Here is a 27606-nt window from a genome sequence, read left to right as displayed (position 1 = left end):
GCCTAAAAGCAAAATGTTATGTATGGCAGAAAACTAACACTGCATATCACACTGAACACACCATCCTCACCGTGAAACATGGTGGCAGCATCATGTTGTGGAGATGCTTTTCTTCAGCAGAGACAGGGAAGCTGGTTAGAGTTGATGGGAAGATGGATGGAGCCAAATACAGGGCATTCTTAGAAGAAAACCTGTTAGAGTCTGCAAAAGACTTGAGACTGGGGAGGAGGTTCACCTTCCAGCAGGACAATGACCCTAAACATACAACCAGAGTTACAATGGAATGGTTTAGATCAAAGCACATTCATGTGTTGGCGTCACAGACACTCTCCATCCAATCTGACAGAGCTTGAGCTATTTTGCAAAGAAGAATGTGCAAAATGTCCCTCTCTAGATGTGCAAAGCTGGTAGAGACATCCCCAAAAAGATCTGCAGCTGTAATTGCAGCTAAAGGTGGTTCTACAAAGTATTGACTCAGGGGGGCTGAATACAAATGCCGCCACACTTTTCAGATATTTATTTGTAAACAATTTTGAAAACCATTTATCATTTTCATTCCACTTCACATTTATGTGCCACTTTGTGGTGGTCTATCACATGCAATCACATTAAAGTACATTTACGTTTTTAGTTGTAACATGACAAAATGTGGAACATTTCAAGGGGGATGAATACTTTTTCAAGGCACTGTATGTGATCCAGCTCTCCTGTGTAAGTCAGCAGCGGCTGCAGTGAAGAGGAGGGAGCGGTGACAATAGCTGGGACATAGGAGCCTATGGGTGACAACACCAATTCCAGGCATTTCCAGTCGTTGTCTAGTAATCTTTCCTCTCCCCTGCAACCACCGCTGACTGACACAGGATCAGGTTAGTCAGCGGAGGGGTTAGGAGACATTTTTTAGACTAGTTATGTTGGGGCTGAAATTCTACTTTAAACCCTCTATCCATTCTATAGATAAGGCACGACCTCCAGATGAGAGTCCAAAGAGTTAGAGAATAGGGATAAAGGTGCTTGAACATGCCACAAGTATTGTTAATTTGAGTGTTTTAATGACCTCACAGATCATAGCGTTGGAGGAACTGAAGCTTAAAAAAATAAAAAAAACCTATTCATCCAGTTGAAGAGGAGAGGCAATTTTACAAGCAAACAAGTATACAGTAAGGTCTCTTTCAGAGGGGGAGGTGGGGGGGGGGCCCACAGTTAAAACGAGTGACTAAGCTGTAGTTTTGCCGCCCACCCAAACTGTAAAATGACAGCTGGCAAGGGGCTGCACACATGCATGGATGCAGCATTTTTAACTTGGGGTGAAGAGTTTGACAAGTAGCACCTCTTGTCAAACTTGCCCATTGCATTCAATGGGGCCGCATCACAACGGCATGCAGCACACGTGATTTTGGTGCGACATTATAGGATTAAATCAGGCGGTGAGGAAGCGATATAACCCCCTTATCACTGCCTGTCCCAATGCCCTCTGCAGTGTAGTCTGGATCTCTCTTCAGAGGGTATCTCATTCAAATATGAATACAAATATATGCAGGATATATAAAACAAATATGGAAGAGTTGTAAGTGAAGACAGAACTCCTGATCAGCACACATTTCTGGTTCAATAACCTATAAAGTAATGAAGCCACTGGATCAGCATGGCAACCAAGCAGCTAGCATTTTACAATTGCAGCCAACATTTCAGGGTGCAGCAAAATAACAGGTTTTTCAGTGTCTTAGCCGTCATATTAGTGTACAGACATTGCACTTTCACTACATAGCCTGTCCTCCACCAGTAGCCTGCAGATGAGGAGTGCTACTCTCTCTATGTGGAAGCAGTGGTCTTGTTGCCGAGGTCCAACACACCCCATTCTGAGTCAGAGTTGTAGCTCAGGGATCAGAAGTGAATGTGATTACAGATCTATAGAGCTGATTCAGGGGGGTCCTTAGCTGCAAGTGATAGGTTTTGTTAGTGGAAGTGTGGCATCCTTAATATGATGGCTAAGACATTGAAAACCTGTTATTTTGCTAAACCTTAACATGACAGGTGGCAGTTTTGTATATAAGACTTCAATTGGGCTTTAAGGCTTTTCTTAGGCAAGCCTTGGAACAAAGGACCGAGTCGCAGTCTCTGGTTGTAGTGATGTGTCTGGGTCTTGATTGATCCAGGATCCATATTGTTTATTATTCCTCTAAAAGGAAGTGGATTATCTGCCCTGGAGTTGTTGTGGAAACCTGATGACGCCATTTGGACATGTATCCATGCATTGATTGTGGATAACAGTGATTGGCTGCTTGCTGGCATGCTAATGGACCGCAAAAGTCAGTTTAGCAATGAATAGGCTAAAAATTCTCCATTTAGGAAATGGTTAATATGTATCTGGGTATGATCACACTAGCGCTCTTCATCATTGCAGGCAGGCAGTAAGTATCGTACAGGATCATTCTTTTTTCTTTGGGAATATCACAATACCAGATTCTTCTGACACAATTATATTCAGCTCTTGTAATGCACTTACACATTTCAGAAATGCTTTTAATAGCTATCTCAAAATTAATTTGCTGATCTGGATCACTGCAGGTTAATGTATCACATTTTGACATGCCAGTTATTAAAGATTAATTGTTTGATTATTACTGCATTACTGTTACGCTTTATATTATTTTGAAATATGGATTTTGGCTTCTTAGGAAAATTATAAATACAATTACTATTCATTTGTTGCGTTTTTAAGAAAGAAGTAAATTTGTAACAGAAATAATTTATTTTAGCTGTTACATTAAAGTATAAAACAGCTTTCAGTGAATTTAAAGTGTTGCAAGTGTGTGTACTGTTTTCTTAATCTATAATTGACAGAATTAACCCTTCTTCAGGATCTGTCGTCAAAACTTTGATTCCCCCTGTCACCTACCTAGGGATTTCTACATCATCAAGAACTACATCAATCCTTTTATTTGTGAACTCACCGCCGTGTGAAAGGATTTGTCCATTTGAAGTGTACCTGTCATTAGAGAACTGTCGAGACTGCCATTTCCGGCTCTTTATGCAAATGATAATTACTCAGCTGTCATGTTATTTTAATGGCTTTATTCCACTGAGCCTCTAACCTGGAACAAGTATCCAAAAGTTTGATTTCACTTGATACATGCTTGTTTTGGATCAGTTACTCATATTAATGGAACAAAGGGTCTGTGTGACTGATAGTAGCATGCATTTATAGAAGAGCATCAACAATGGTAACCCAAAGAATTATTTTGTGGAAACATTCCTTTAAAGTATTCCTCTTAGCAATATAGCGCACAAATGCTCTAGTTGACAAATACTGGCTGGTTCCTTTGGCCAAATTCTTGAACTGAACCTGTTTGGAGCAATTAAGTTTGTATGACTTGTAAGAACTCCTTTTTCTAAGGCTAAAAAATAGCCGTGTTAGGTATTGTAGTTAATATCTTGGAAATTGGATATTTGAATATAAAGGACATTATATCAGTTATGATAATTTGATGGAATGGAGTTGCGTGCATTACTTTCCTGTTGCAATCCTTTGGACTTTAGTTGATTTTAATATTGCTTTTTGTGTCTATGTTTGCAGGCAGGCACATGCACCTGTTTTGTTGTGTTTTGTTTTTGTTGTTTTGTTTTTTTTTTACTTTCCTTTATTTTCTTGGGTTTTATCAAGATAAAAACATACATAATAGGCATGCAATTGGAAAATTCAAAGGTACAGGAATTTGCCATATGTTATTGAGGTAACAGAATACAGTTTTAGCTTATAGATGTAACACATAGAGATATGAAGGCAGATGGCAATACCAAAATCTCAGCTCAAAAAAAAACAAAAAACAGAGGTAACAAAAAAAAAAAAGAAAAAACAAAAGAAATAAACCAAAATTGTCAGAATATCAAAATTCACTGTTTTCTGTTTTCTCGTAAGGAAGCATAGGCGGAAAAAAGAGAAATGAATTACATAGCAAAGTATAATATTCAGTCTTAAGTTATATGATTAGCAAATACAGAGGGTTATTTACTAAAACTGGACAGTGCAAAATCTGGTGCAGCTCTGCATAGAAACCAGTCGGCTTCCAGGTTTTATTGCCAAAGCTTAATTGAACAAGCTGGTTAGAAGCAGATTGGCTACCATGTACAGCTGTACCAGATTCTGAGTGCTCCAGTTTTATTAAATCTCCCCCATCGAGTAGTCCATGGCTGCCGTAATGCACAAGCATGGGAATCATTTCTTTTTAGCTTTTCTATTACCATAACTCATAATTTGGAATTTGGGCTGTTGATATCACTAAAGGTACCTTATTTATTTAATATTATTTATTACAGGTACTTGTATAGCGCCATCAATTTACACAGGGCTACACACACATTTTGTACATTCACATCAGTCCCTAACCCTCAAGGGGTGTACAATCTAAGGTCCCTAACTCACATTCATACATACACATACTAGGGACAATTTAGACAGGAGCCAGTTAACCTACCAGCATGTCTTTGAAGTGTGGGAAGAAATGGAATACCCGGAGAAACCGCAGGCACAGGGAGAACCAGGGGCAGACTGACCATTTGGAAACTTGGGCTCTGCTCAAGGGCCCGAGGTCAGTAGGGGGAGATGAGATGCCCCTGGTACCTTTTTCATAGGCTTTTTTGAATTTGGGCAAAGACAAAGGGGGCCCCATGATCCCCTATTGCCCATGGGCCCCATGAGTTGTCAGTCCGCCCCTGGGGAGAACATTCAAACTCCAGGCAGGTAGGTGGCACAGCGATTGGGATTCGAACCAACGGCATTGGTACTGCCAGGCAGAAGTGCTAAACATTTAGTCACTGTGCTACATTAATAAACAACACCACTATTGCAAGGTTTCTCTGGCACTATATCATTACTTTTTTACTTTTCAATCTTATGACAATTTTTTTTTCCATTAGCAGCAAAATGGTAAAATATTGCTCTGCTGTTGTTGCCATATGTGTCTAAAACAGGTCAGTACTCAGGGCGGTCTGTACTCAAATATTATGTCCTGTTAAGTCTTGCTGCAATAGACGCTTATTGATTTGATACAAGTACTTTAGAAAACGCTGTCCAGGTGGTCAGTCTTGACCGTTGTTGAGTCATTGGTGACCTGGTCTCCTAAAAAGGGGTTGAAAGTAATATACTCTAACCTTTAGCCTTTCCTAAACAACAATCCTCCCCATTGACAGAGCTCATGTGATCGCTGGCACCAAGTCTGCTTTTCTCAAGCAAAGCTATTTCAGCACTTCAGCTATTATTATCTACTGCAGTAAGGCTGCTAACATAAATGTAATCACTGAGTATAGATGAACTTTAATGGCTTAGCCTTCAAGTTCTTCATCTAAAAGCACCTTCTGGTGGAGGTGTATTGAGCTAAACTGAGAAAGTGTGGTCAGGGAAGATCCCTGCTGGTAACATCTGTGCTGCCTTCTGTTCTCCCATCGTGTCAGTGTACAAACAGCTCATAGCAAGAGGAGAAGAATGTCTAGTATTAATTATGACCATTAAGCGTCACTTATGCCCTGAGCAGATTGTGGCTGCAGAGCACGTCTCCAGTCCTGCAGGCAGGGGGCATTTCTCCCTCAACTCTTATCTCCGAGAGATAAGACCATTTCTCTATTGCCAAGCTTGGAATAATGTATCCAGGATGCTAATGTTTCATTAATTACCTCTCCCCTTTGTTTCAGCAATGCAATCCCGAGGTTCGGCATGTTGACTTGGAAATTTTATAGAAGCGGAAGAATTTTCTATTCATAAAATTCATGAAGGAAGGAAAGAGGAGACTGTAGAAGAAGCTTCATTTCATTTTCCAGCGTGCATGCTCCATGACTAAATTGTAAATGAGTGCGAATCGCCCTACAATGCAAATGCTCTGCATATGAAGTCATGTTTACAAGAGCATCTTAGAGTCTGTTGTTGTCAAATTATCTGCAATCACTTTTTTGTGGCGAACAAAAAAAAAAAAAAAGCAAAGCTAACGTTATTTATTTGTACAACTGCCTCACAGAAGGAAATCGCATTGTTTTATTTCATTCCATCTACATGCGTGGCATTGACCTTGGTTGCTGGGTTTTCTTTAGCTCTTACTTACTGGACAGCCTAAGATAAGGAATCAACCATTAGCACTCCTGCCATTCCGCCATATTATTTTATGCTCATTGTATATAGAACAAAGATTTTGATGCTTTTATTTTTCACTGGAAGTGATTGAAAAGTTCTTTTTGAAGAATTGGTAGTTTGTTTTTTTTTTGCTTTTTTTGATGCTGCCAAGCAGTTGTTCAGCTTCTAGGACTTGTCCAGTGAACGACTGTTTTTATACAGTGTCCAGAGATGTTTCGTTTTTTTTTTTTTTGCTTTTTGCTCTACACTACACAAGTAACTATGTATGTCTCCCCCTTTATGACACTCCTAAAATATTGTTAGGCTTTCTTCTTCCTTTTTTTTTTCATATATAATTTTAATAATAAATTAGAACATTAATACCATAAATATATATGGTATATAAGATGGCCAAAATGTATAATGCAATGGACTACTAGACAATAAGATTCATAAATAACAAGAAATATCTACATTTCTGAAGTATCTTCCATACAGAAATAAGTGAACTGATGTGAGGTTCATAAGAGATATGGCGAATCAAAATGAATCCGATGCTTTGCAGGCTAGTTGCTGAACTGCTGTTTCTTCCAAACATGAATATAGCGATTAGCCCAATCTTTAATTTGTCAAGCAAATTGGCAGAGACATCTGATCCACAGTGACCTGTAGATCACTAGACTGATCTGTAATTCTGTGTAAAGTACTTGACCCAAAAATGTGTTCTGAAGATGCTTGGCTTCTTGATAACTGAAGAAAATAATGAGCCTGTTTCATGTTCCTGACCAAAAATAGGACATCTATTGCAGTAGTATAGGAGAGAAGGGTCACAGGTTCTAAACTTTCCAGCAAAAGTTAGGCTTCCAAGTATTGTACAGTTTGAAAGGCTTGCTCACACTAGTGGTTGGGTGGGTTGTTAAAACCCTGCAGTTGGGCTGTGCTTTTACAACCCCCTTTTTGCTGCAAGGGCAGCAGATTACTCTTTAGAGACCAGAGCTAATGTGAATGAGCCCTTAGTGACTTGAAGCAAGTCATTTTAGGTTGACCATAGTGCAGTAACAGACATGCCAGAACAGAAGTCCCAGGACCTTAGCTGACTATTGTTGATTTATCACTTTGTCACCTTTTTCTCTGCCATGATGTCTTTTTGGGTATATGAACTGTTCATGTAAACTCCACATATTTTGTTATAATATTCCTGATGCTTAATGTTACAGAAGAACACTGCATTCAGCCTCACGTAGCCTAAAATGGCTGATTACTTACCAGTAAGTTACATAGTTAGTCTGGCTGAAAAAGACAAAAGTCCATCCCGTTCAACTATTAAAAAAAAAAAAAGTTATAATTCTATACCCACAGTTGATCCAGAGGAAGGCAAAAAAAAAACAGCAAAGCATGACCCAATTTGCTCCTGCAGGGAAAAAAAATTCCTTCCTGATCCCCCGAGAGGCAATCTGATGTTCCCTGGATCAACTTTACCTATAAATCTTAGTATCCAGTTATATTCTGTGTATCTAAGAAAGAATCCAGGACTTTTTTAAAGCAATCCACTGCGCTGGCCAGAACCAACTCTTGAGGGGGTCTATTCCAGGTGTTCACAGCTCTTACTGTGACCTGCACAGCACTTGTAATTACATTGCCAAATATAAAGTTTAGTACAGCTCTAAGCAGTGCACACATGTTTGTGACTAGTCCCGGGTAAGATGATTGTATTTTCTATTTACTGGTCCACGAAATGGTGCTATGCTTGTGACTTACCTAACATCCTCAAAAAAACAAACATCTCCAGTGCTCAAACCTGCCCAAAGGATTTCTTTCCCGTCTCTGTTTGGCCATATACTATTGCTTATTGAAAAGTTTAAGAGGTGTAAGTGGTGGATGAAGCATTGTTAGCAGCCCCAAAGGATCTCCGATTCTAACAAACTGACAGACACCCAGTAATCTGCAAGAAAACCATTGGCCCCTGCTGTATTGTATATCATTGCCTGTTAATGCCTGCTTGTCCTTGCTTGACAATTAAAGGCCAAATTCACCCAACATTAGTATTCCAGACCCTTGTGGATGAATTCCTTGCTAGCTTGTATCTCTCAGGGAAGTAAATGACAAGCTTTCCCTGCAGTCCTAGGCAATGTCTAAGGCTAGAGTCACAGTGTTGCGCTGTGCTAACGCTTGCTTCACTCCAACACTCTGTAATGCATTGGTGCATAATGGTACCCTAAATTCTGAAGGGCACACCAATCCACAGGGGTGCATTCTCATGCATGGGGGTTAGGAAGCATCACAATGTGAGGCAATGCATTAACATAAGCTATGCATTGTGCTGTGGAGATTGACACATGCACATTTTATGGTGTGTTGCCATGTGTTAGGCAGCCTATAAAGCCTGAGCTTAACATTAGTAACACCCACAAATCGGGCTTCTATCAGGGAGGAGCAGAGAAGCTGGAAAGCATGAAATAAAGAAGGGATTTCAATCGCAGCTCATTGTAGAGGCTAATACAGGTATTTAGATGAGAATGTATGGACCTCAATTTCATTTTTTAATGCCTATGAGTTTTCTTAAAAATAGAGTAATTTAACTTGGCAACCACACCACAAAACTGTACTATCATTCTGGATGGAGTGTTAGTTTAAGAAATCTCAGTCTTGATACATATAGTAGGGTAAGGATTACATTTCACTAGGATATCCTAAACATTTCCATTAGATAGTGTCCCTCTGTCCGTTGATTTATTAAATTAGAGGTTACAACCATCTTATCCTCTCTGACATAATCCTGTATTTCCTAGGCTGTTTTAGAAGCAATTATACATCATTCTTTTAACATAGACTATAATATGCTCTCTGTGTATATTTATAATTTTGCATACAGGAAAGTATATTTTTAATTTATTGACCGGCATTTATTATTAGGTGTCCAAACAAAATTGTAATAAAAATGTTACCATAGGATTGAAAGTAAATTTCTTCTAGTGGAAATTCAGCATATGTGATTATTTTTCTCTTGTACAGAGTACATGCATGTACAGAGGATGGGTGTATGGTGAAATGATGGCTGGTATAAGAAATTATGCACATGAATGTGTACCAGCTTCTGTGTGGCAAGAGGTAAAATTCCTGGCGCTTTCTGGCAGCATCGGCATTCACCCATGCATGCTTCCGGGTGAAAAGCCATACACAAAAGTGGCGCAATTGCAGAGAACATGGTTGTGAACAGCCATTCACTTATATTGGTAGTTGTGCATGGCACAAAAGGCTGTGGATTTTACACCTCGACACAAAAGAGCGGCTACACATCTGTGTTCATGAAGCCTTAAATGGACATATTATAAGATTTCACATGTTTCTTGTGTATATTGACATTTTCTATCCAATGATATAGTAAGAATGTTTGTCTGGTACCGTGTAAAAAAAAAAAAAAACTTTTGTAGTTTTTTTCCTTTAGCTCAACTTTAAAATCTTACATATAAAATGAATGTATTTTATATATTAGGGTGCCCTTGTGTATTTGTATATGGTCCATGCAGTTCTGGAGTACTGAGAGAATAATTTTGCAGCCCTATGTGTGTCCAGTAAACTTGTGTTAATTTATAATACATTTGTGCACTCTTTAGGAAATGTTATCTGGATGCCAAAAATCATATTTAAATACAGGGCACTGAGTAATTGGAAATATCCATCAACAAATAATAATGAATTGACAAATAATAATGACTTTATAACTTGTAAAAAAAATTTGATTCATTTAGGTGGTTTGAGGACTAGATGATCAGATTGCAATAACCTGACACTAATCCACATTGTCTTTGAACCTGTGAAGCTTTGTGAATGAAATGCAGGCACCCTTCAAGAGCATCTTTGAATTCACATCACCTGTAATACTAAAGCTGGCCAGTTCAGCAGGGATTAGCCCATTCTCCATCCATGTGTGGTCGCTCCTATTGATGAAGAGGCACTGATGATGCTGCACTGATGGGCGACACTGACGGGCTGATTGACTGGTGACATTGCTGTGGGGCACAGATGGGTGGCACTGCAGGGCACTGATCAGAGCCGATCTCTGTGACAGCTGCCGGTTATCGCCAGTACTTTCCTCACGCAGTGACAGTGTGAGGAAAGTGTTGTTTATAACCGGCAACTGTATTTACTCCGTGATCTGCTGCGTCAATAGACACAGCTGATCACGTGGTAAAAAGCTGCTGTGATTGGCCTTTTCCCTCATCGTGTGATCAGCTGTGTCCGTAGGACACAGCAATCAGAGATCACTGGGGGTGCGCAGTAGGGCACATTCTGGGAGGACGTCATATGACTCCCTCCCAGAACTGGGTAACCGCTCTGTAGCCATCATTCGGCTATAGCGTGGTTACCAAATGGTTAACCATTAGCCGCCCAGCCAATGGCTGAATGGCGGCCTGCAAAATTCCTTAGCGTTCCGGGTGGACGCCATATGGGGTCCTCCTGGGCATTCGCAGTTTGCGCGCCTGCAGAGCCACGCAGTGGCGCGATCTGTCACCGGCCGTGTACCTTGGACACGGCCGATGACAGATCTGAGTACCGGCCCTGTTGCCGATACCATGTGACCTGCTGTGACCAATCACAGCAGGTCACATGACAGTTGTATACAATGGATGGCTTCATTCATGCCATCCATTGTATACTAGTGGGTGTAGCTGTGATTGGTCCACAGCTAAGCACAAAAAAAACCCCTGAATGAATCGATGTCATTCAGGTAAATGCTTGCTTATAGCAAAGTAATTCTTTGCTATAAGCAAATTGTGTATGGTAACATTGTACTACTTTGGTCATAGTGAAATATGAAAAAAAAATTGTAAAAAAAACAATGTAATAAAAAATTTAAAATAATAAAAAAATTTAAAAAAAATATTTTTTTTTCATACTGTCACCAGTCAGTGTCCCGGATCACCGCCATGCCCGTTATATGATGATGCTGTACTGCACTGGTGCCAGTATGTAAAAAAAAAAAAAAATAATGAAAATTTTTTTAATTTTCCGAAAAATTATGACAAAAAAAATACAACTTCAAAAAACTCGCCATGCCTCTTATGAAGTACGTCGGACTGTCTACTTTGCAAAAAAGGGTCATTTGGGGGATATCTGTACTGTCCTGACATTCTTGGACCTCAAGAAATTGGATTGGCTGTCAGTACTTCAGGATTGATCAATATTCAGATCTATACCATAGTTTGTGAACTCTATAACTTTCCTACAAACTAAAAAATACATCCGAATTTGGGTTATTTTCACCAAAGACATGTAGTAGAATACATTTTGGCCTAAATTTATGAAGAACAATTATTTATTTGCAAACGAAAACAGAAAAACGTGGGGTGTTTTTTTTTTCAAACTTTTCGGCCTTTTTTTGTTAATTTAGCAAAAAATAAAAACCCCAGTGGTGATTAAATACCACCAAAAGAAAGCTCTAGTTGTGTGAAGAAAATGATAAAATTTTAGTTTGGGTACAATGTTGTATGACCGTGCAATTGTCATTCAAAGTGTGAGAGCGCTGAAACCTGAAAAATGGCCTGGGCAGGAAGGGGGTAAAAGTGCCCGGTATGGAAATGGTTAAGGACCGCCTACCTGCCCACAATGTACTGCGGATGAGTGGTCCATACAGATACAGCGATGTACTTTATGTTGCTGGCCTCTTCCAGGTACACGGTGCTTGCGCCTACCCCCCCCCCCCCCCCCCAGCCGACTCCCGCCGTGATTGAACACAGCAGGAATTTGTCAGCAGGACATTGGCCGGGACCTGCTGATCGGCTGTGTCCAATCACAGCCCAGAGCCCTGACAATCAATAAAGGGCTCTGTACAGAGGAAACAATCTCTATGTTTCTTCTCCTTACAAAGAAAAAACAGATTTTTAGTAAAAAGCAGCAAATACACACATTAACACTTATTAGGCACACACTTAACCCCTTGATTACCCTGAGATGCTAACCCCTTCTCACCTAGTGTCATTATTACAGTGACAGTGTATAGTATTATCACTGATCACTGTATTAGTGTTCACTGGGGATGTCAATGCCAGTTAGTGTCAGATGGTCCACCGCAGTTGATCACTGCCATTAGTACTATAAAAATAAATCCAGTATAAATATCGGTTTGTAGATGCTATAACTTTAACGCAAACCAATATACACTTACTGGGATTTTTTTTTTTACCAGAGACGTAGCAGAATTTTTTTAATTGGATATGTTTTATAGCAGAAAGTAAAAAAAATATATTTTTTTTAATTTTCAGTCTTTTTTCATTTATATAATAAAAAATAAAAATCCCAGTGGTGATCAAATACCACCAGAAGAAAGCTCTATTTGTGTGAAGAAAACAAAATTACATAAATATTGTTTTGGTACAGTGTTGCATGACTGCACAATTACCAGATATAGTAGCACAGTGCTGAATAGCATAAAATGGACTGGTCATGAAGGGGGTAAAACCTTCTGAAGCTGAAGTGGTTAAACACATGATCCATTTTCATTTCATGATCTAAATTAACGAAAATGCAGATTTGTTATATAGGAAAAGTACACACCTTCCTTAACCACCACTTCAATTTCATGAAATTAGAATTCAGTGTTCTGGTTTAAGTGCTCATGAACAGAACTGCCTTAAGAATTGTTCGGTGCAAGCTGTCTTATTTAAACCTCCGACATCTAGTGTCTGGTTGTTCCTTTGCTATTGTTATGTGAGGTGTCATCATGGCAAGATCAATAGCGCTCTCTAAGGCCCTCAGAAAGTTGTAGATGTCTACAAGTCTAGCAAGGAATTTAAAAAGATTCCGAATGATTTGAAATCAATGATCCTACTCTGAGCAAAATCATCTACAAGTGGTATAGATTTCAAACAATTTTGGTCAGCACTGGCTTGCCCAACAAATTCAAACTGAGAGCCGAGCGTTTCATGCTGAAAGAAGTCTCCAAGAATCCCAGAATTTCATTGCAGGGTGTCCAGGTAACTCTTGCAACAGTTGGAGTCAAAGCGAATGCATCTGCAATCAGAAGGAGATTGCACCAATTCTGCCTGCATTGGAAGGTGTGTTAAGAAAATCCCTTTGCTGTCCAAAAAAGATAATTAGAGCAATATTACAGTTTGCTATTGAACATATAGGCAAAACAGGCCCTTCTGGAAATGTGCTGATCAAAGCTAGAGTTGGTTGGTCACAGTAACCGTAGACATGTTTGCTGCAATCCAAAAACAACATTTCAGCAGCATGTATAACAATTGTGTAGCATGATGGAAAAGTTATGGTTTGGGGTTGCTTTGCTGCTTCAGGGACTGGCCAACTCACAGCCATCAAGTCAGCTACACGCTCTGCATCAGAATGTGCTTAATGAGAATGTGAGACCCTCTGTTCAAAGGATGAATCAAGACAAGTCTTTCAACAGGATAATAATCTGAAGTACACTAGCAAATCCACCAGTGGTTCAAGAAGAAATAAAGGGCTATGAACTACTCTAGTCAAAACCCTGATTTGATTCCCATTGATTTTTTTTTGTGTGTGTGGGTTGGGGTGGGGGATTTTGAAAAAGGCAGTTCATGAAAGAAAACCCACAAACATTTTGTAATTGAAGGACTCTTACATTGTGATGTATTTCAGTATCCAATGTCAGACTGGTAGGCAATTATACAAAATTCCTACAATAAGTCATTTCTGTAAAATTTCTGCTTGTGTATTCAATGGGATGTACCTAATTTTTCACGTGACGGTATACTCTGCAAATAATGGCAATGCAAACTAAAAAAATTACCATAATCTTTGCTTATTCCTAACATATACAGTGGGGCAAAAAAGTATTTAGTCAGCCACCAATTGTGCAAGTTCTCCCACTTAAAAAGATGAGAGAGGCCTGTAATTGGCATCATAGGTAGACCTCAACTATGAGAGACAAAATGAGAAAAAAAATCCAGACAATCACATTGGCTGATTTGGAAAGAATTTATTTGCAAATTATGGTGGAAAATAAGTATTTTTTTCCCCACTGTACAGATTAGCCATAACATTATGACCACCCACTTAATATTGAGTAGGTCCCCCCAAAATAGCCCTGACCCAACAAGGCATGGACTCAACTAGACCTCTGAAGGTCAGTTTTAGATTTAAGTTGTGAGGTGGATCTTCCATGGATCAGACTTGGTTTTCCAGCAGACACCACAGATGCTCTGTTAAATTCAGATCTGGAGAATTTGGAGTGGAGGCAATGTCAACACCTCAAACCCATCGTTGTGTTCCTCAATCCAGTCTTGAGTCATTTTTGCAGTGTGGCAGGGTGCATTATCCTGCTGAAAGAGGACACTGTCATCAGGGAATACAGTTTCCATGAGAGGTGTAGAGTGCTTTGAAAAAGTATTCATACACCTTGAAATTTTCCACATTTTGTCATGTTACAACCAAAAACGTAAATTATTTTATTTGGATTCTATGTGATAGACCAACACAAAGCAGCACATAATTGTGAAGTGGAAGGAAAATGATAAATGGTTTTCAGAATTTTTTACAAATATCTGAAAAGTGTGGAGTGCATTTGTATTCAGCCCCCTTTACTCTGATACCTCTAATCAAAATCTAATGGAACTAATTGCCTTCAGAAAGCACCTAATTGGTAAATAGAGTCCACCTGTATGTAATTTAATCTCAGTATAAATTCATTCAGCTGTTCTGTGAAGTCCTCAAAGGTTTGTTAGAGAACATTAGTGAACAAACTGCATCATGAAGGTCAAGGAACACACCAGATAGGTCAGGGATAAAGTTGTGGAGAAGTTCAAAGCAAAGTTCACTTATAAAAAAAAAATATCCCAAGCTTTGAAAATCTCACAGAGAACTGTTCAATCCATCATCCAAAAAAGGAAAGAGTATGGCACAACTGCAAACCTACCAAGACATGACTGTCTACCTAAACTGACAGGCCGGGCAAGGAGAGCATTCATCAGAGAAGCGGCCTGGAAGCCCATGGTAACTCTGGAGGAGCTGCAGAGATCCACAGCTCAGGTGGGAGAATTTGTCCACAGGACAACTGTTAGTCGTACACTCCACAAATCTGGCCTTTATGAAAGAGTGGCAAGAAGAAAGCCATTGTTGAAAGCCATAAGAAGTCCCATTTGCAGTCTGTGAGAAGCCATGTGGGGGACACGGCATATGTGGAAAAAGGTGCTCTGGTCAGATGACCAAAAGCAAAAATCCAATGCGTCGATCCTGGATTCAGGATTCAGGATCCTGAAGAAGCCACGTGATCGTGGCGCAACGCGTCGACGCATTTCCGGTCAAAGGGGTGACGTACTTCCGGTTCCGGGTTCAGACGCCATCTTTGTACACCTGAGTATACCCATAGCACATGGGAAACTGCTTTTCTCTGTTGGAGGATATGTGAGTGTTATTTGTTTCTAATCTTAAAGTGCATTAAAACAGTGTTGCACTATGGAGGTCTGTCTTTGTCTTGCATATACGCCCTGTGTTTGAGTCCATATTATGAGGAAAGCGATCTGAGAGGAATTCATTGCTTGGAGGAGGATCTTAATTGAGTCGGTGGAGTCAGTGGAGTATGAAAAACCTGGCAGAGATACTATATATTTAAAGCTTTGTGACCCGCAAGGGTCGAATGTGGAAGGTGAGGGGGCATTTTGGCTAAATCCAGGGGAGTCACATCAGAGTATCACGAAGAGCACAATTGCAGCATGGAGTGAAGTTATAACCACTGTGTATTGAACACTTTTTATTATTTTGCACAGTGTGGTATCACAAGTTTTTTGAATTATTTTATGCAATTGGATATATCTATCACTTTGCACAGATAAAGTGTTATCAGTTAATTATCACGGTTTACCACTAGGGGGCTTATTATTTTGTGTGTGGGAATCTTGCACTAGTTATTTTGTATAGGTTATTAGAATTTAAGCGGGAATTAAGTATTTGCGTATTTTGGTAATTTCATAATAATTTTTGTAAGAAGGTATTTTACACACTATATAAGTTGAGCGCTTCATCACAATATATATAATTTGTTTGCACATATCTTAAGGTATAAAGAATAGGTGATAGCAGCTAACTTTAGGTTAAAAGGTTCTGTGGAGCGCAGGGGGATCCTTTCTATATGTAAAAGTAATATCCACATTAATGGCAGGACCCAAACCAAGGTTTTGCAGCAGAACATTGCCCAAAGCATCATATTGCCTCCACCGGATTGCCTTCAAATACTGCTTCTTGGTGTCATCTCTTTCCAAGGTAATTTACACATAGGCAGTTGACCATCCACATGATTTATCAGACCAGGTCACCTACTTCCTTTGCTCTGGTCCAGTTCTGTTGCTCATGTGCTCATTGTATGCGTTTTTGGCTGTGGACACGGGTCAGCATAGGTCTAGCCATTGGCTCTTGCCAAAGTTGCTCATATCCTTTACGCTTGCCCATTTTTCCTGCTTTCAACACATCAACTTCAGGGAAAACATGTTCACTTGCTGCCTTATATGGCCCACCCACTTTCAGATGCCTGTGTAGCAAGATCATCAATATTATTCCCTTTATTTGTCAGTGTTCATCGTGTTATGGCTGATTGGTGTAAATGCGTGTCTAGTTTTAAATCAAAATACACTTTGCTATTTATAAGAACTAAAAAAAAAATGCACTAGGGTTCTACTGGATGTTAACCACTTGCCTACCAGGCACTTATACCCCCTTCCTTACCAGGCCAATTTTCAGCTTTCAGCGCTGCCGCACTTTGATTGACAATTGCGCGGTCATGCAACATTGTACCCATATGAAATTTTGATCATTTTTTTCTCACAAATAGAGCTTTCTTTTGGTGGTATTTAATCGCCACTGGGCGCTTTACTTTTTGCGCTATAAATTAAAAAATGTGCAAAAAATTTGAAAAAAAAAAAAAAGTTTATTTGTTTCTTTTATAAAATTTTTCAAACAGGTATTTTTTCTCCTTCACTGATTTGCGTTGATGAGGCGGCACTGATGGGCACTGATAGGCGGCACTGATGGGCACTGATAGGCAGCACTAAAGGGCACTGATAGGCAGTACTAATGAGGTGGCACGGATAGGCGGCACTGATAGACAGCACTAATTAGGGGTCACGGATAGGCGGCACTGATATGCAGCACTGATAGGCGGCACTGATAGGTGACACTGATGATGGGTACTGATAGACGGCACTGACTGGCATCACTTCTGGGCACTGACTGGCGGCACTGACTGGCACAACCCCTGGGCACTGACTGGTGGCACTGACTGGCAGCACTGGTGGGTGGCACTGGTGGGTGGGCACAGGTGGGTGGCACTGGTGGGCACAGGTGGGTGGCGCTGGTGGGCACAGGTGGGTGGGCATAGGTGGGTGGCACTGCTGGGCACATGTAGGTGGCACTGCTGGGCACAGGTAGGTGGCACTGCAGAGTGGCACAGGTGGGGGCACTGCTGGGCACAGGTGGGGGCACTGCTGGGCACAGGTGGGGGCACTGCTGGGAATGGGTGGGCGGGGCTAGTGGGCGCACAGCTGATCGGAACTTGCGGGGGTCACTGCTGGGCACCGATCATCAGGGCACTGATCATCAGTGCCCTGATGATCGGTGCCGATCCCCGCTCTGACAACTGCCGGTTCTCGGCAGTACTTTCCTCACGATCTGACAGCGTGAGGAAAGTGCAGCCGAGAACCGGCACTTGCATTTTCCTGTGATCAGCGTGTTATTGGACACCGCTGATCACGTGGTAAAAGGCCGGTGGGATCGGCCTTTCACCACATCTCGTGATCAGCTGTGTCCGTAGGACACAGCGATCACGGAGATCGCCGGGTGCGTGCCCCCTGGGGCGCGCAGGAGAGCGCGTTCTGGGAGGACGTCATATGACGTCCACTCAGAACTGGCCGGCCGCGGTGAAGCCGTCATTCGGCTATGCGCGGTCGGCAAGTGGTTAAAAAACATATCAACTAGCACAATACCATAATACAAAGCATAATAAACATCACATAACAATAGTGCAGTGCTAAGATAACTTAAAATGTATGTGCAATACAATAGTGCAATGCAAATATATCAAACTCTTTATGTGTCACTAAAATTGAAAAAATAAAACAAAGGAATCCAAATGTGAATCCAAAAACTGAATTCACTTGCAATGAAAAGATGACAACCAGGCACTGCATATCATAGAAACAACTCGTGTCAGAATCCAAGATGGCTGCAGCGGGGATCACGTATGCGTAGTGGTGCGTGTTCCTTCTTTGGCCTACTAGTGTCATCAAAGGTGACATCATCAGGAGTGCTCCCTTTGTTGTACACCGAGGTACTGTATGGTTCATCATTAAAAAGTTTTGGTGGCGTTTGGTATCCACATCTGTCGTTTCCCTCATAATACAAGAACCACTGAATTCCCAGTTTTTGGTTTCACATTTGGATTCCTTTCTTTTATTGTTTCAATTTGTGGTGACACATAATAGTTTGATACATTTGCATTGCACATACATTTTGCTATTTGTAGAAGTTAGGTGGGTCAATAAGGCACACTACTGCTCTTGGCACGTACCTTCTGACATTGGCAAGCACCACATGAAGTCCATCATTGTTTTACTTATTAGTGTTCAAGCTTCCCTATAAAATCATGTCACTTTTATTTATACTTGTGAATTTTATTGTGATTGTAAAGCTAGATTTAAAAAAAATGTAAATAATAAATATTGTATACTTACCTACTTTGTGCAATGGTATTGCACAGAGCATCCCTGAACTTCCTCTTCTGAGGTCCCCCGCCAGCACTGTCCACTTCTCCAAGTGCCCCCATAGCAAGCTTCTTACTATGGGGGCACTCGTGCGGGCTTGCTCCCAAGCTGGGCTGTGTTTGTCTATACCCCGCCTTCTCCTCGCAGTATTTGATTGACAGCAGCAGGTGCCAATGGTTCCCACTGCTGCCAAGTCTCCTGTGAGAGGAGGGAGAAGAGCTGCTGCAGGGCACAGCGCTGGATCAAGATCGGGCTCAAGTAAGTTGGGGGGTTTTTCTTTTGGGCGGGGGAGAGCAGGTTTTGAAATGTTTTTTCTCTAATGCACTTTTGAAATGAAGTTTTTGAAGAAATTATGATATTCTTTAATTAAATTTTGTATCTGTCTGCACTGGTCTCTATATAGCTTTATCATTTTGGTGACACAGACTGTATATCAGTGTCCAAGTCATCTGTGGGGTAAGGTTTGGAATATAGATATGTAAACAATGTAGCAAATTGCTCCGCGTAAGCACAAATAGCACAAATGCTTTAGCACAGAGCCAGTAACAAAAACTATGGTCAGGTATGTCTTCCCCATTGACACACATGCCTGGTAACGGAGGAAATGTACAACTACTGAGTTTTCTCTTAAAAAAATAAATACAAATAGTAATGGGACAAATTGGCAGCTCATTTTCAATGAAATGCCATCTATTATTTTATCGCTATGCCATGGAGATGTGAGCATATACATTTACTCATTTCATTGCATCCTGATTCAGCTGTTTACTGTGTTTCCAAGAGAGGCGGAGGCATGAAAGCCAGAAATCAGTGTTTTACTGCTTTAAAGTGGTTGTAAACCTCAGACATGAAATATGAACAAAGAATATCCCTCTATAGTGTGTACTTGTCTCAGTCCTGAGCACTAGGAGTTATTTACTAAAGCTGAAGAATACAAATCTGGAGCAGCTCTGCATAGAAACCAAGCAGATACCAGGTTTTATTGCCAAAGCTTAGCTGAACAAGTTAGAAGCTGATGTGTCACTACCCTTCAGCCTGTGTCTTAGAATAACGGGGTGAAGCCTCCATCAATCAAGATGTACTAACCCACCCCCCCATTGTGTTTAGCCAGTTAGTGGGCATGGAGGAGGAAGGAGGGAGTGGGCTGTCATTTACCACTGTGTGTACGGCCACATGTGTGACTCTAGTCACATGGGCTGTTCAGATATGATAGGAAGGAAATGCTCAGGCTAGAAATAAACTGGAAACTGAGCATGTATACAAGCTGCCAACACTATCCTGCAAAATCCCCAACTACAGTGGGGACATGGACAGGAGGGGGAGTCAAAGAACAGCAGGATCAACCAGGTTTTTTCCAGAATACAGAAAACAAATCCCATTGTGACTGAGTATGAACAGCACGTTATACGGCAAGGCTTGACAAATTTGCTTTGAATCTAGGAGCCAGCTAAAAAAAGTCAAGAGCCAGGAGTTTTTTTTCAGCACCTGGGCAAGGTAACTTTTGGGCAACAAGCTTCACCCGATGCGATTTGCATATGGTAAAACTGCACCATGTTATGGGTTGTCATTGAAAATAATGGAACCTGAAACTGCATTTTGCAATTACAGCGATTCTGCCACTATCCCAAAATGCCCAGGTGTGAATGGAGACACCCTGGTTCACACATATGAGATTCTATGCAACTGATAGAGTAAAGTGGCATGTGGAGATAAGTGTTCACATAGGGGATTGCGATTGACAGGAGTTTTTGCATTGAAGTCAATGGGACACAATTTTGCATTGAAGCTGATGGGAGGCGCTTTTGCATTGAAGTCAATGGGATGCAATTTTACATTTAAGTCAATAGAGGGCATTTTGCGTTGAAGTCAGCGGGATGTAAATGTGCATTGATGCCAATGGGACGTGATTTTGTATTGAAGTCAGTGGGAGGCAGTGTGTGAGCCAAGGTGCCAGGACACAAATTCTAGTTGCCATGGTGACCTGGCGCCTGGGATTTGTCGCGTCCTGTAATATAACATGTATTTTAGTTTTTATGTGGGTGATGTGACACTTTGGGGAACTCTAAAATTGTCCTATTGTTCTGCTCACTGGCTTATTGGAGAGCTTTTTGATATCTCTTATTATTATTATACAGGATTTATATAGCGCCAACAGTTTGCTCAGCACTTTACAATATAACGGGAGACAATACAGCAACAATACAGTTCAATACAAGAGGGTTAGGATTTTAAAAGTCTTAAATGGTTCCATGATACTCCGATGCATCAGTGATAAAAAACAATTCTGTTTTCCATAGCTGGGGCATAAAAGAATGCTTTGCATGGCTGCACCCAGTTTTCATAAATTGGGGAATAAACTCAATGCGCTTGGATTAGTGATAGAAATAGATTAGTGAACTCTATAGGTTTTTTTTTTTTTACCCTGAAAATAAAAAGACGTACAGACGATACTATCTGAAGCCATTAGTAATTATGCAGAATAAATTCTGCTTCAATGCTGGCATTGAGAAGTCTGTTCATTGATAGGTTTATGGGGCCATAGAGAGGAGTCATCCAGAATGGACCGGGCGTGCTTTATGTGCTGATATGTTAATTGGGAATGGTCACTTGAGGATGGGGAAAGCTCTGTAAAATCACTGATCTGCTAGACTGTATTTAAGGCCCCACAAATGGATCTATAGAAAACATTGATTTGTAATCATTTACACCTCCCTATGCTTACAAGGGAAGGCTCATTTGGATGTAATCCAATATTTCAATGTAATTACAGAGACCAACTTATAATGAGCAGAAGAAAGATATGGGCAGGTGGGGTAGTTCACAGCAATGAGCATTACACAAATTCTCTAAGGTGCAATCCGGCTAGTCAACACAAAGAGCCGATTCCAACATGTAGACTAGGGTATAGGATTCGACTGCAGCCTACAGTATGTGTGAAGCCACTCTGCCACGTCAAGGTATTTCCATAGAGCATGGTCCTCACAGTATCCAGTTTGGGACATTCTGATCGCAATGCGTAAAGACTAAAGCAGCCCACAGATTAGTCACTTCTTTCTTTTTCTTGTTCAACCAGTGGGTTGAACGAAAAAAAATACCCAAAACATTTTATTGCCACTCACTAGATGTAGATGGAGGAACCCTCCCCGCTGAGCTATTGTATTCTGACAGTGGGGAGACATTCGGCCTTTGGGACCACTTTAACCACTTGCCCTGAGGATTTACCCCCCTACCTGACAAGGCCATTTTTTGTGTTACAGCGCTGCGTTACTTTGACAATTGCACGGTCATGCAATGCTGCACCCAAATGAAATTTACGTCCTTTTTTTCTCACGAATTGAGCTTTTTTTGGTGGCATTTGACCACCTGTGTGTTTTATATTTTTTGTGCTATAAACAAAAAAAACCCGAAAATTGTGAGAAAAAAAAACAATATTTTTGACATTTTGCTATTAAACATGTCCAGTAAAAAAATCAAAATTCGTCATAAATTTAGGCCAAAATGTATTCTGCTGCATGTCTAAAAAAAAAATCCCAAGACGTGTAAATTAAATGGTTTATGTGAAAGTTTTAGTGTTTACAAATGGCAGTATAGATGCTGGAATTTTTTTTTTGTACTAGTAATGGCGGCGATCAGAGACTCATAGCAGGATTGCGGGACTGCGACGGGCATTTTGACACTGGGAGGAACTGACTTGGTGTCACTGACATCCCCAGTGCCACCAATACAGTAATCAGTGCTAAAAAAAAAAAGCACTGACACTGTACTAATGGCACTGGGCAGGAAAGGGTAAACATGAGGGGCGATCAAAGGGTTAACTGTGTGCTGTGGGCACTGCTGGATGTATGTGATCTGGCATTTCCTTCTGTGCTGCCATTCGCTGCAGCACAAGCCGATCATCTGGTCCTGGCCAATGATTTATGGCTGGGACCTGCTTACCAGTTTAGAAAATGACAGTTCACTAACAACACAGGGTTCTGAGAGGAGAGCAGGGATGTGGCTAGTAGTAAAAGCACACATTGTTAGGCACACTCTTTGATTGCCCCTAGATGTTAACCCCTTCCCAGCCAGTGTCATTAGTATAGTGACAGTGTATAGTATCAGCACTGATCACTGTATTAGTGTCACTGGAGAGGTCAGTGTAATTTATTCAGTTCCCACCCACTGTCATTTAGTGTCAGATTGCCCACCGCACAGTCACACTATAAGTCACTGATCACTGTCACTACAAGCAAAAAAAAAAATTCCAGTATATATACCATCGTTTGTAGATACTATAACTTTTCCACAAACTAATCAATATACACTTATTGGGATTTTATTTTTAGCAAATACATATAGTAGAATATTTTTTGGCCTAAATTTATGAAGAAATTTGATATTTTATTTTTTTATTGGATATGTTTTTTTTAACAGAAAATATTAAGTTTTTTTTTTCAAAATTTAAAATGTTTTTGTATAATAAAAAACCCAGTGATGATCACATACCACCAAAAGAAAGCTCTATTTGTGAGACAAAAATGATATAAACTTCATGCGGGTACAGTGTTGCATGACCGAGTAATTGCCGGTTAAAGTAGCGCAGTACCAAACAGCAAAAATGCCCTGGTCATGAAGGGGTAAAACCTGGAGGAGCGGAAGGGGATACAGTACATAAAATTTGAAATGTGTAACATTACCCACTTCTCTCTGACTGAATGTTGTATAGATTAACAAAACGCATACAACAGCTCCCCCCATATTTGTATATGTGACCAGATCTCTCCAAGCACAGCTCTGCAATCCTGCTTTTGCATTGTCACTGGTGCAGACAAGGGTAGAATGTGTACAGTCTACACTTCATTGTATTGCTTGATTTATATTTGATTCAGGCCACAGGCACTCCAATCACAGGACAAAATACTCCCGGACACAAACCACCCCTTCAGACAAAAGCCAGGTTTGGCAGCTTGCCATTCCTGGCTTGGGGGAAAGTCGCAGAAACAACACAAGGATGTATCACACTTCTCTTATGATATTGGCTGTAGATAGAAGATGAGCCGTTTCTACTGCAATGGAATTTTTGCTGGACATAACACAACCGAGACACAGCTTTGCCTATGAAAAAATTTGTAACGAATTAGCTCTAGTTCATAGCAAGCATTAAAGTGTTACTAAACCCACAACAGTAAAATCAGTCTGTATATGCAGTAAAGCATGCTTGTTATACTCACTGTGGAACCTAAGGGGTTATTCTTCTGCATTGTGTAAAAAGCATGTTTGATCCTGTCTTCTCTGATCATCCCCTTCTTCCACAGTCCATAATCCATCAGCTGATAGTACAGAGCCTTGGGGGAAGCTGTGCATGCTCAGTTTGGTGTGTATTGCTAGAGGTTTTTTTTCTTCTTGTGAGAGTGCATGCGATCAGCACAGGGCCAATCAGCGCTGCCCAGAGGGTCAGGGGTTAGGCAGCCTCATAGGACAGTCAGAGGAGAATGAAAACTCCTACAAGCTTTAACCAGTGCTCAGCTGGATACTGATAGAAGTCACAAGACTGCTCTAACTGCTGATGAGAAAAGGTATGTAGCAGTTTATATTTACTAAAATAATTCCATGTTGTGTGTACTGTAGGAAACCAGATATAGTGAATGCAGGGTCCTGGGTTTAGTAACACTTTATTATTCCAAGTGTTGATTTGTCATTGTCTGAAGAATCTGACTAGTTACACAGACAATCAAGGCAAACATATTTGGTGGGTACGGGTCTCCTCATTAGTTCATAAATGTATTTTGTTACAGTAAGTAAATGAAAAATGAATGGCATCTTTCAGGAGTGAGTGAAATGGATAAGGTGGAGAGTGAAGATAAGACAGTTTTGTTACCATTCCAGGCTGGAAGGTGAAACAGATACAATCACCGAGCATTGCTTTTTATATAAACTGATATGGCTGACCTAGGACTTGCAGCACAGGCACGGAACACATAGAGGCCTCTGGCACACATCCCCATGAAGGCCATACACAGTACATTTGAGAATATTTTTCTGCCAAGGAGTGACAGATGGATTGTACAGCCATATACAGCCAACCTGTACAAATCAATGACAGGCTGGCTGCTCAGGCATATCCTCAAATCCCATTTTTAACATGTATACTGGGACTTCTGCACTGCCCTGAACACAGACCCTCTACATTCCAGGCAGTGCTTGAGTCCTGGTTTGCATGTAAACAGTTCGATCTTCTATATACTTGTTCAGCTGTCAGCCTGTCATTGCTCTGTACAGGTTAGTTGTATGATGGTCACTCCCTTGTGGCCGTGTGCAAGACGCCATATTGTTTTTATTACTACACTGCTGTTAAAGCTTAAAACATATCTAAATTCAAAATATTTTTTTTGTTGGATAAAGTATGTGAAGGTTGCAGGGCGTGTCCCTGTGCCATTCAGAAAGCACATTACATGAACCTTGCCTACGTGAATTGCAGTGTGAATTAAGCCTACGAGAACACTGACACTTTGGCATCTTAACGCATTTGATTACACTTTTTTTTGTGCATTAACCATTTAACAACAGCGCCTACTGGCCCTTTAAGAGTTTTCTGATGCCGGCAGGTACGGTTTATGATCATGTGACCGTCTTCATTGGCTCTCCCATTGGTCAGATGATCGGAAAGCTCCGGACTGCCGCTGATGATTGTGCCGGGAGGGAGCTCTCGGCACAGCTCCATTTACAATGTGGTAAACATATATGCGGCGTTAAGGCCCGCCTGCCGAGAGGCCACATATATGTGTACTGCCAGAGCAAAGAGGCTAATGTGTGTTGAATGAGGCAGCCCATTTAAATGAATAGGTTGCGGGCCCAACAGTTTGTTCCAAAAAAAAAATCAGAAATGCATAATTTTTTGGAATAAAGTACAGGAGTACGCTTAGAAGTTTCCTTTAAATACTTATTTCCAACCTCATCCTTTCCTGATGGTGTCAACAGTAGAGCAGGAGTACAATTAGGAGGCATGGACAGAGCAATGTCACCCTATACAGGAAATTCCTGAACAATGGCCTTCATGGCAGGATCACCAGGTATTCTTTTACTGAAAGCTGTAGATTTAACAATGACGTTGAAATTACACTAACATTATTATTATTATACAGGATTTATATAGCGCCAACAGTTTGCTCAGCGCTTTACAAAATAAAGGGAGACAATACAGCAACAATACGGTTCAATACAAGAGGGATAGGAGGGCCCTGATCCTTGGAGCTTACAATCTAAGAGGGAGGGGCTAGTGGTACAAAAAGTAACAACTGTGGGGGATGGACTGGTAGGAGGAATAGAAGATTCTGTTATTAGCTGAAGGCGAGATAGGCTTCCCTGAAGAGAGAGATTTTCAGAGATCGCCTAAAAGTGGGCAGAGTAGGCGATAGTCTGATAGATTGGGGTAGAGAGTTCCAGAGGATGGGGGAGGCTCTGGAGAAGTCCTGGAGATGAGCATGGGAGGAGGAGACAAGGGAGCTAGAGAGCAGGAGGTCGTGCGAGGAGTGGAGAGTACGGTTTGGGTGATATTTGGAGACAAGATTGGTGATGTAATTTGGGGAAGAGTTATAAATGGTTTTATATGTGATTGTTAATGTTTTGAATTTTATTCATTGGGCAATGGGAAGCCATTTTGAAGTTTATATGAGATTTCGGTGACGTGACGTCACACGTAAGACCGGAAGGAGCGGCGCGGCTATCTTGGATATTGGAGTTCAGTCATACGAACTGTGGGAAAGGATGGACGCTGTTTTTGCTAAATGTAAGCTACAATAAAATTGCGGGTTTTTCTTATATACTCCACTGAGCATTGTCTTCTCTGGCCTTTTGAGGAGCGGGGAAGTCCGGATTGAGCACCTCAGGAAGGGGGAGTTATGAATTACCCTGGAGGATTGTAACGCCTTGTTGAACTGAAAGAGGGTAATGGTATTTTATCCTGCAAGTGTGGGGGCATTATTTGGGTTGATGCACATGATCATAATTCGTTTGATGTGGATTACCCTGGAATGGTTGTGAAGTTTTATTATACCTTATGAGGGTAATGGGGTTTAATTTTGTTAGAGTGCTTACACTGGTGGATTTTGCACATATCACAAGTTGAAGTGTATTAATTGTTCTCACGAGTGTGGGTTTAAGAGGAGTCACTTTAATTATCACGAGTGGTTCTGTTTACTTTGTTCTACAAAAGATAATGCACTATATTTAGTTTCTTTTTTTTGAGATATCGTGGATTGGAAACAACGAATTGGATTTGTTTATAACATTTTGGAAGATTACAGTGTGTGGACGTTTTGATGGACTTTTATACACTTATATGATATAGTTTTTACCATTAATTGTATTAGTTATATTTAGGGGTAGGGGTTGAAAGACTGTAGAAAAGGTTATATTTATTTATTTTGCACTTTCAAGGGTGAAAGTGATACCTTTCTTTGAGGGTTTATAGAGTTTGGTATATTAATGCTTTACATACAGTTGGGCTTATGGGAAAATGTTCAGATTTCACTTCTCAGAGAGGAACTATAGACACATCTCAAGAACTGAGTAAGACCTCACAGACCCCAGTCTGGTGACTTGTGTGGGAGAATCAGGATTCTGTTAAGACTGCAAATCATTATTTAGTCCTAAGCTAACTTAGTAAATAAGCCAAATAATTGCAAATGTATTTTGAAAATAAATGTTTTTTTTCTTTTTGCTACAAAACATATCCCATAAAAAAAAATTTCTTCATAACTTTAGGCCAAAATCCCAGTATGTGTATATTAATTGGTTTGC

General features: G+C 40.6%; 1 protein-coding gene across 1 annotated transcript in view; it reads left to right on the top strand.

Annotated features, from left to right (window-relative positions):
- SLC30A9 (solute carrier family 30 member 9) overlaps positions 1-9584 on the top strand; it is a 111522-nt gene extending 101938 nt beyond the window's left edge. The window contains exon 18 of the mRNA XM_089653998.1: positions 5686-9584. Coding sequence (XP_089510124.1) covers positions 5686-5730 — 45 coding nt within the window. The 3' untranslated portion in view covers positions 5731-9584. The remainder of the gene's footprint in view (positions 1-5685) is intronic.
- Positions 9585-27606: the final 18022 nt, after the last annotated feature.

This window comes from Staurois parvus, unplaced genomic scaffold (genome assembly GCF_062004578.1).
Source record: "Staurois parvus isolate SC_StPar_1 unplaced genomic scaffold, SC_StPar_1.0 ptg000734l, whole genome shotgun sequence".
In the NCBI taxonomy this organism is placed as follows: domain Eukaryota; kingdom Metazoa; phylum Chordata; class Amphibia; order Anura; family Ranidae; genus Staurois; species Staurois parvus.
The sequence above is the reverse complement of the archived record's forward strand: the minus strand, read 5'-3'. Positions and strand labels throughout refer to the sequence as shown.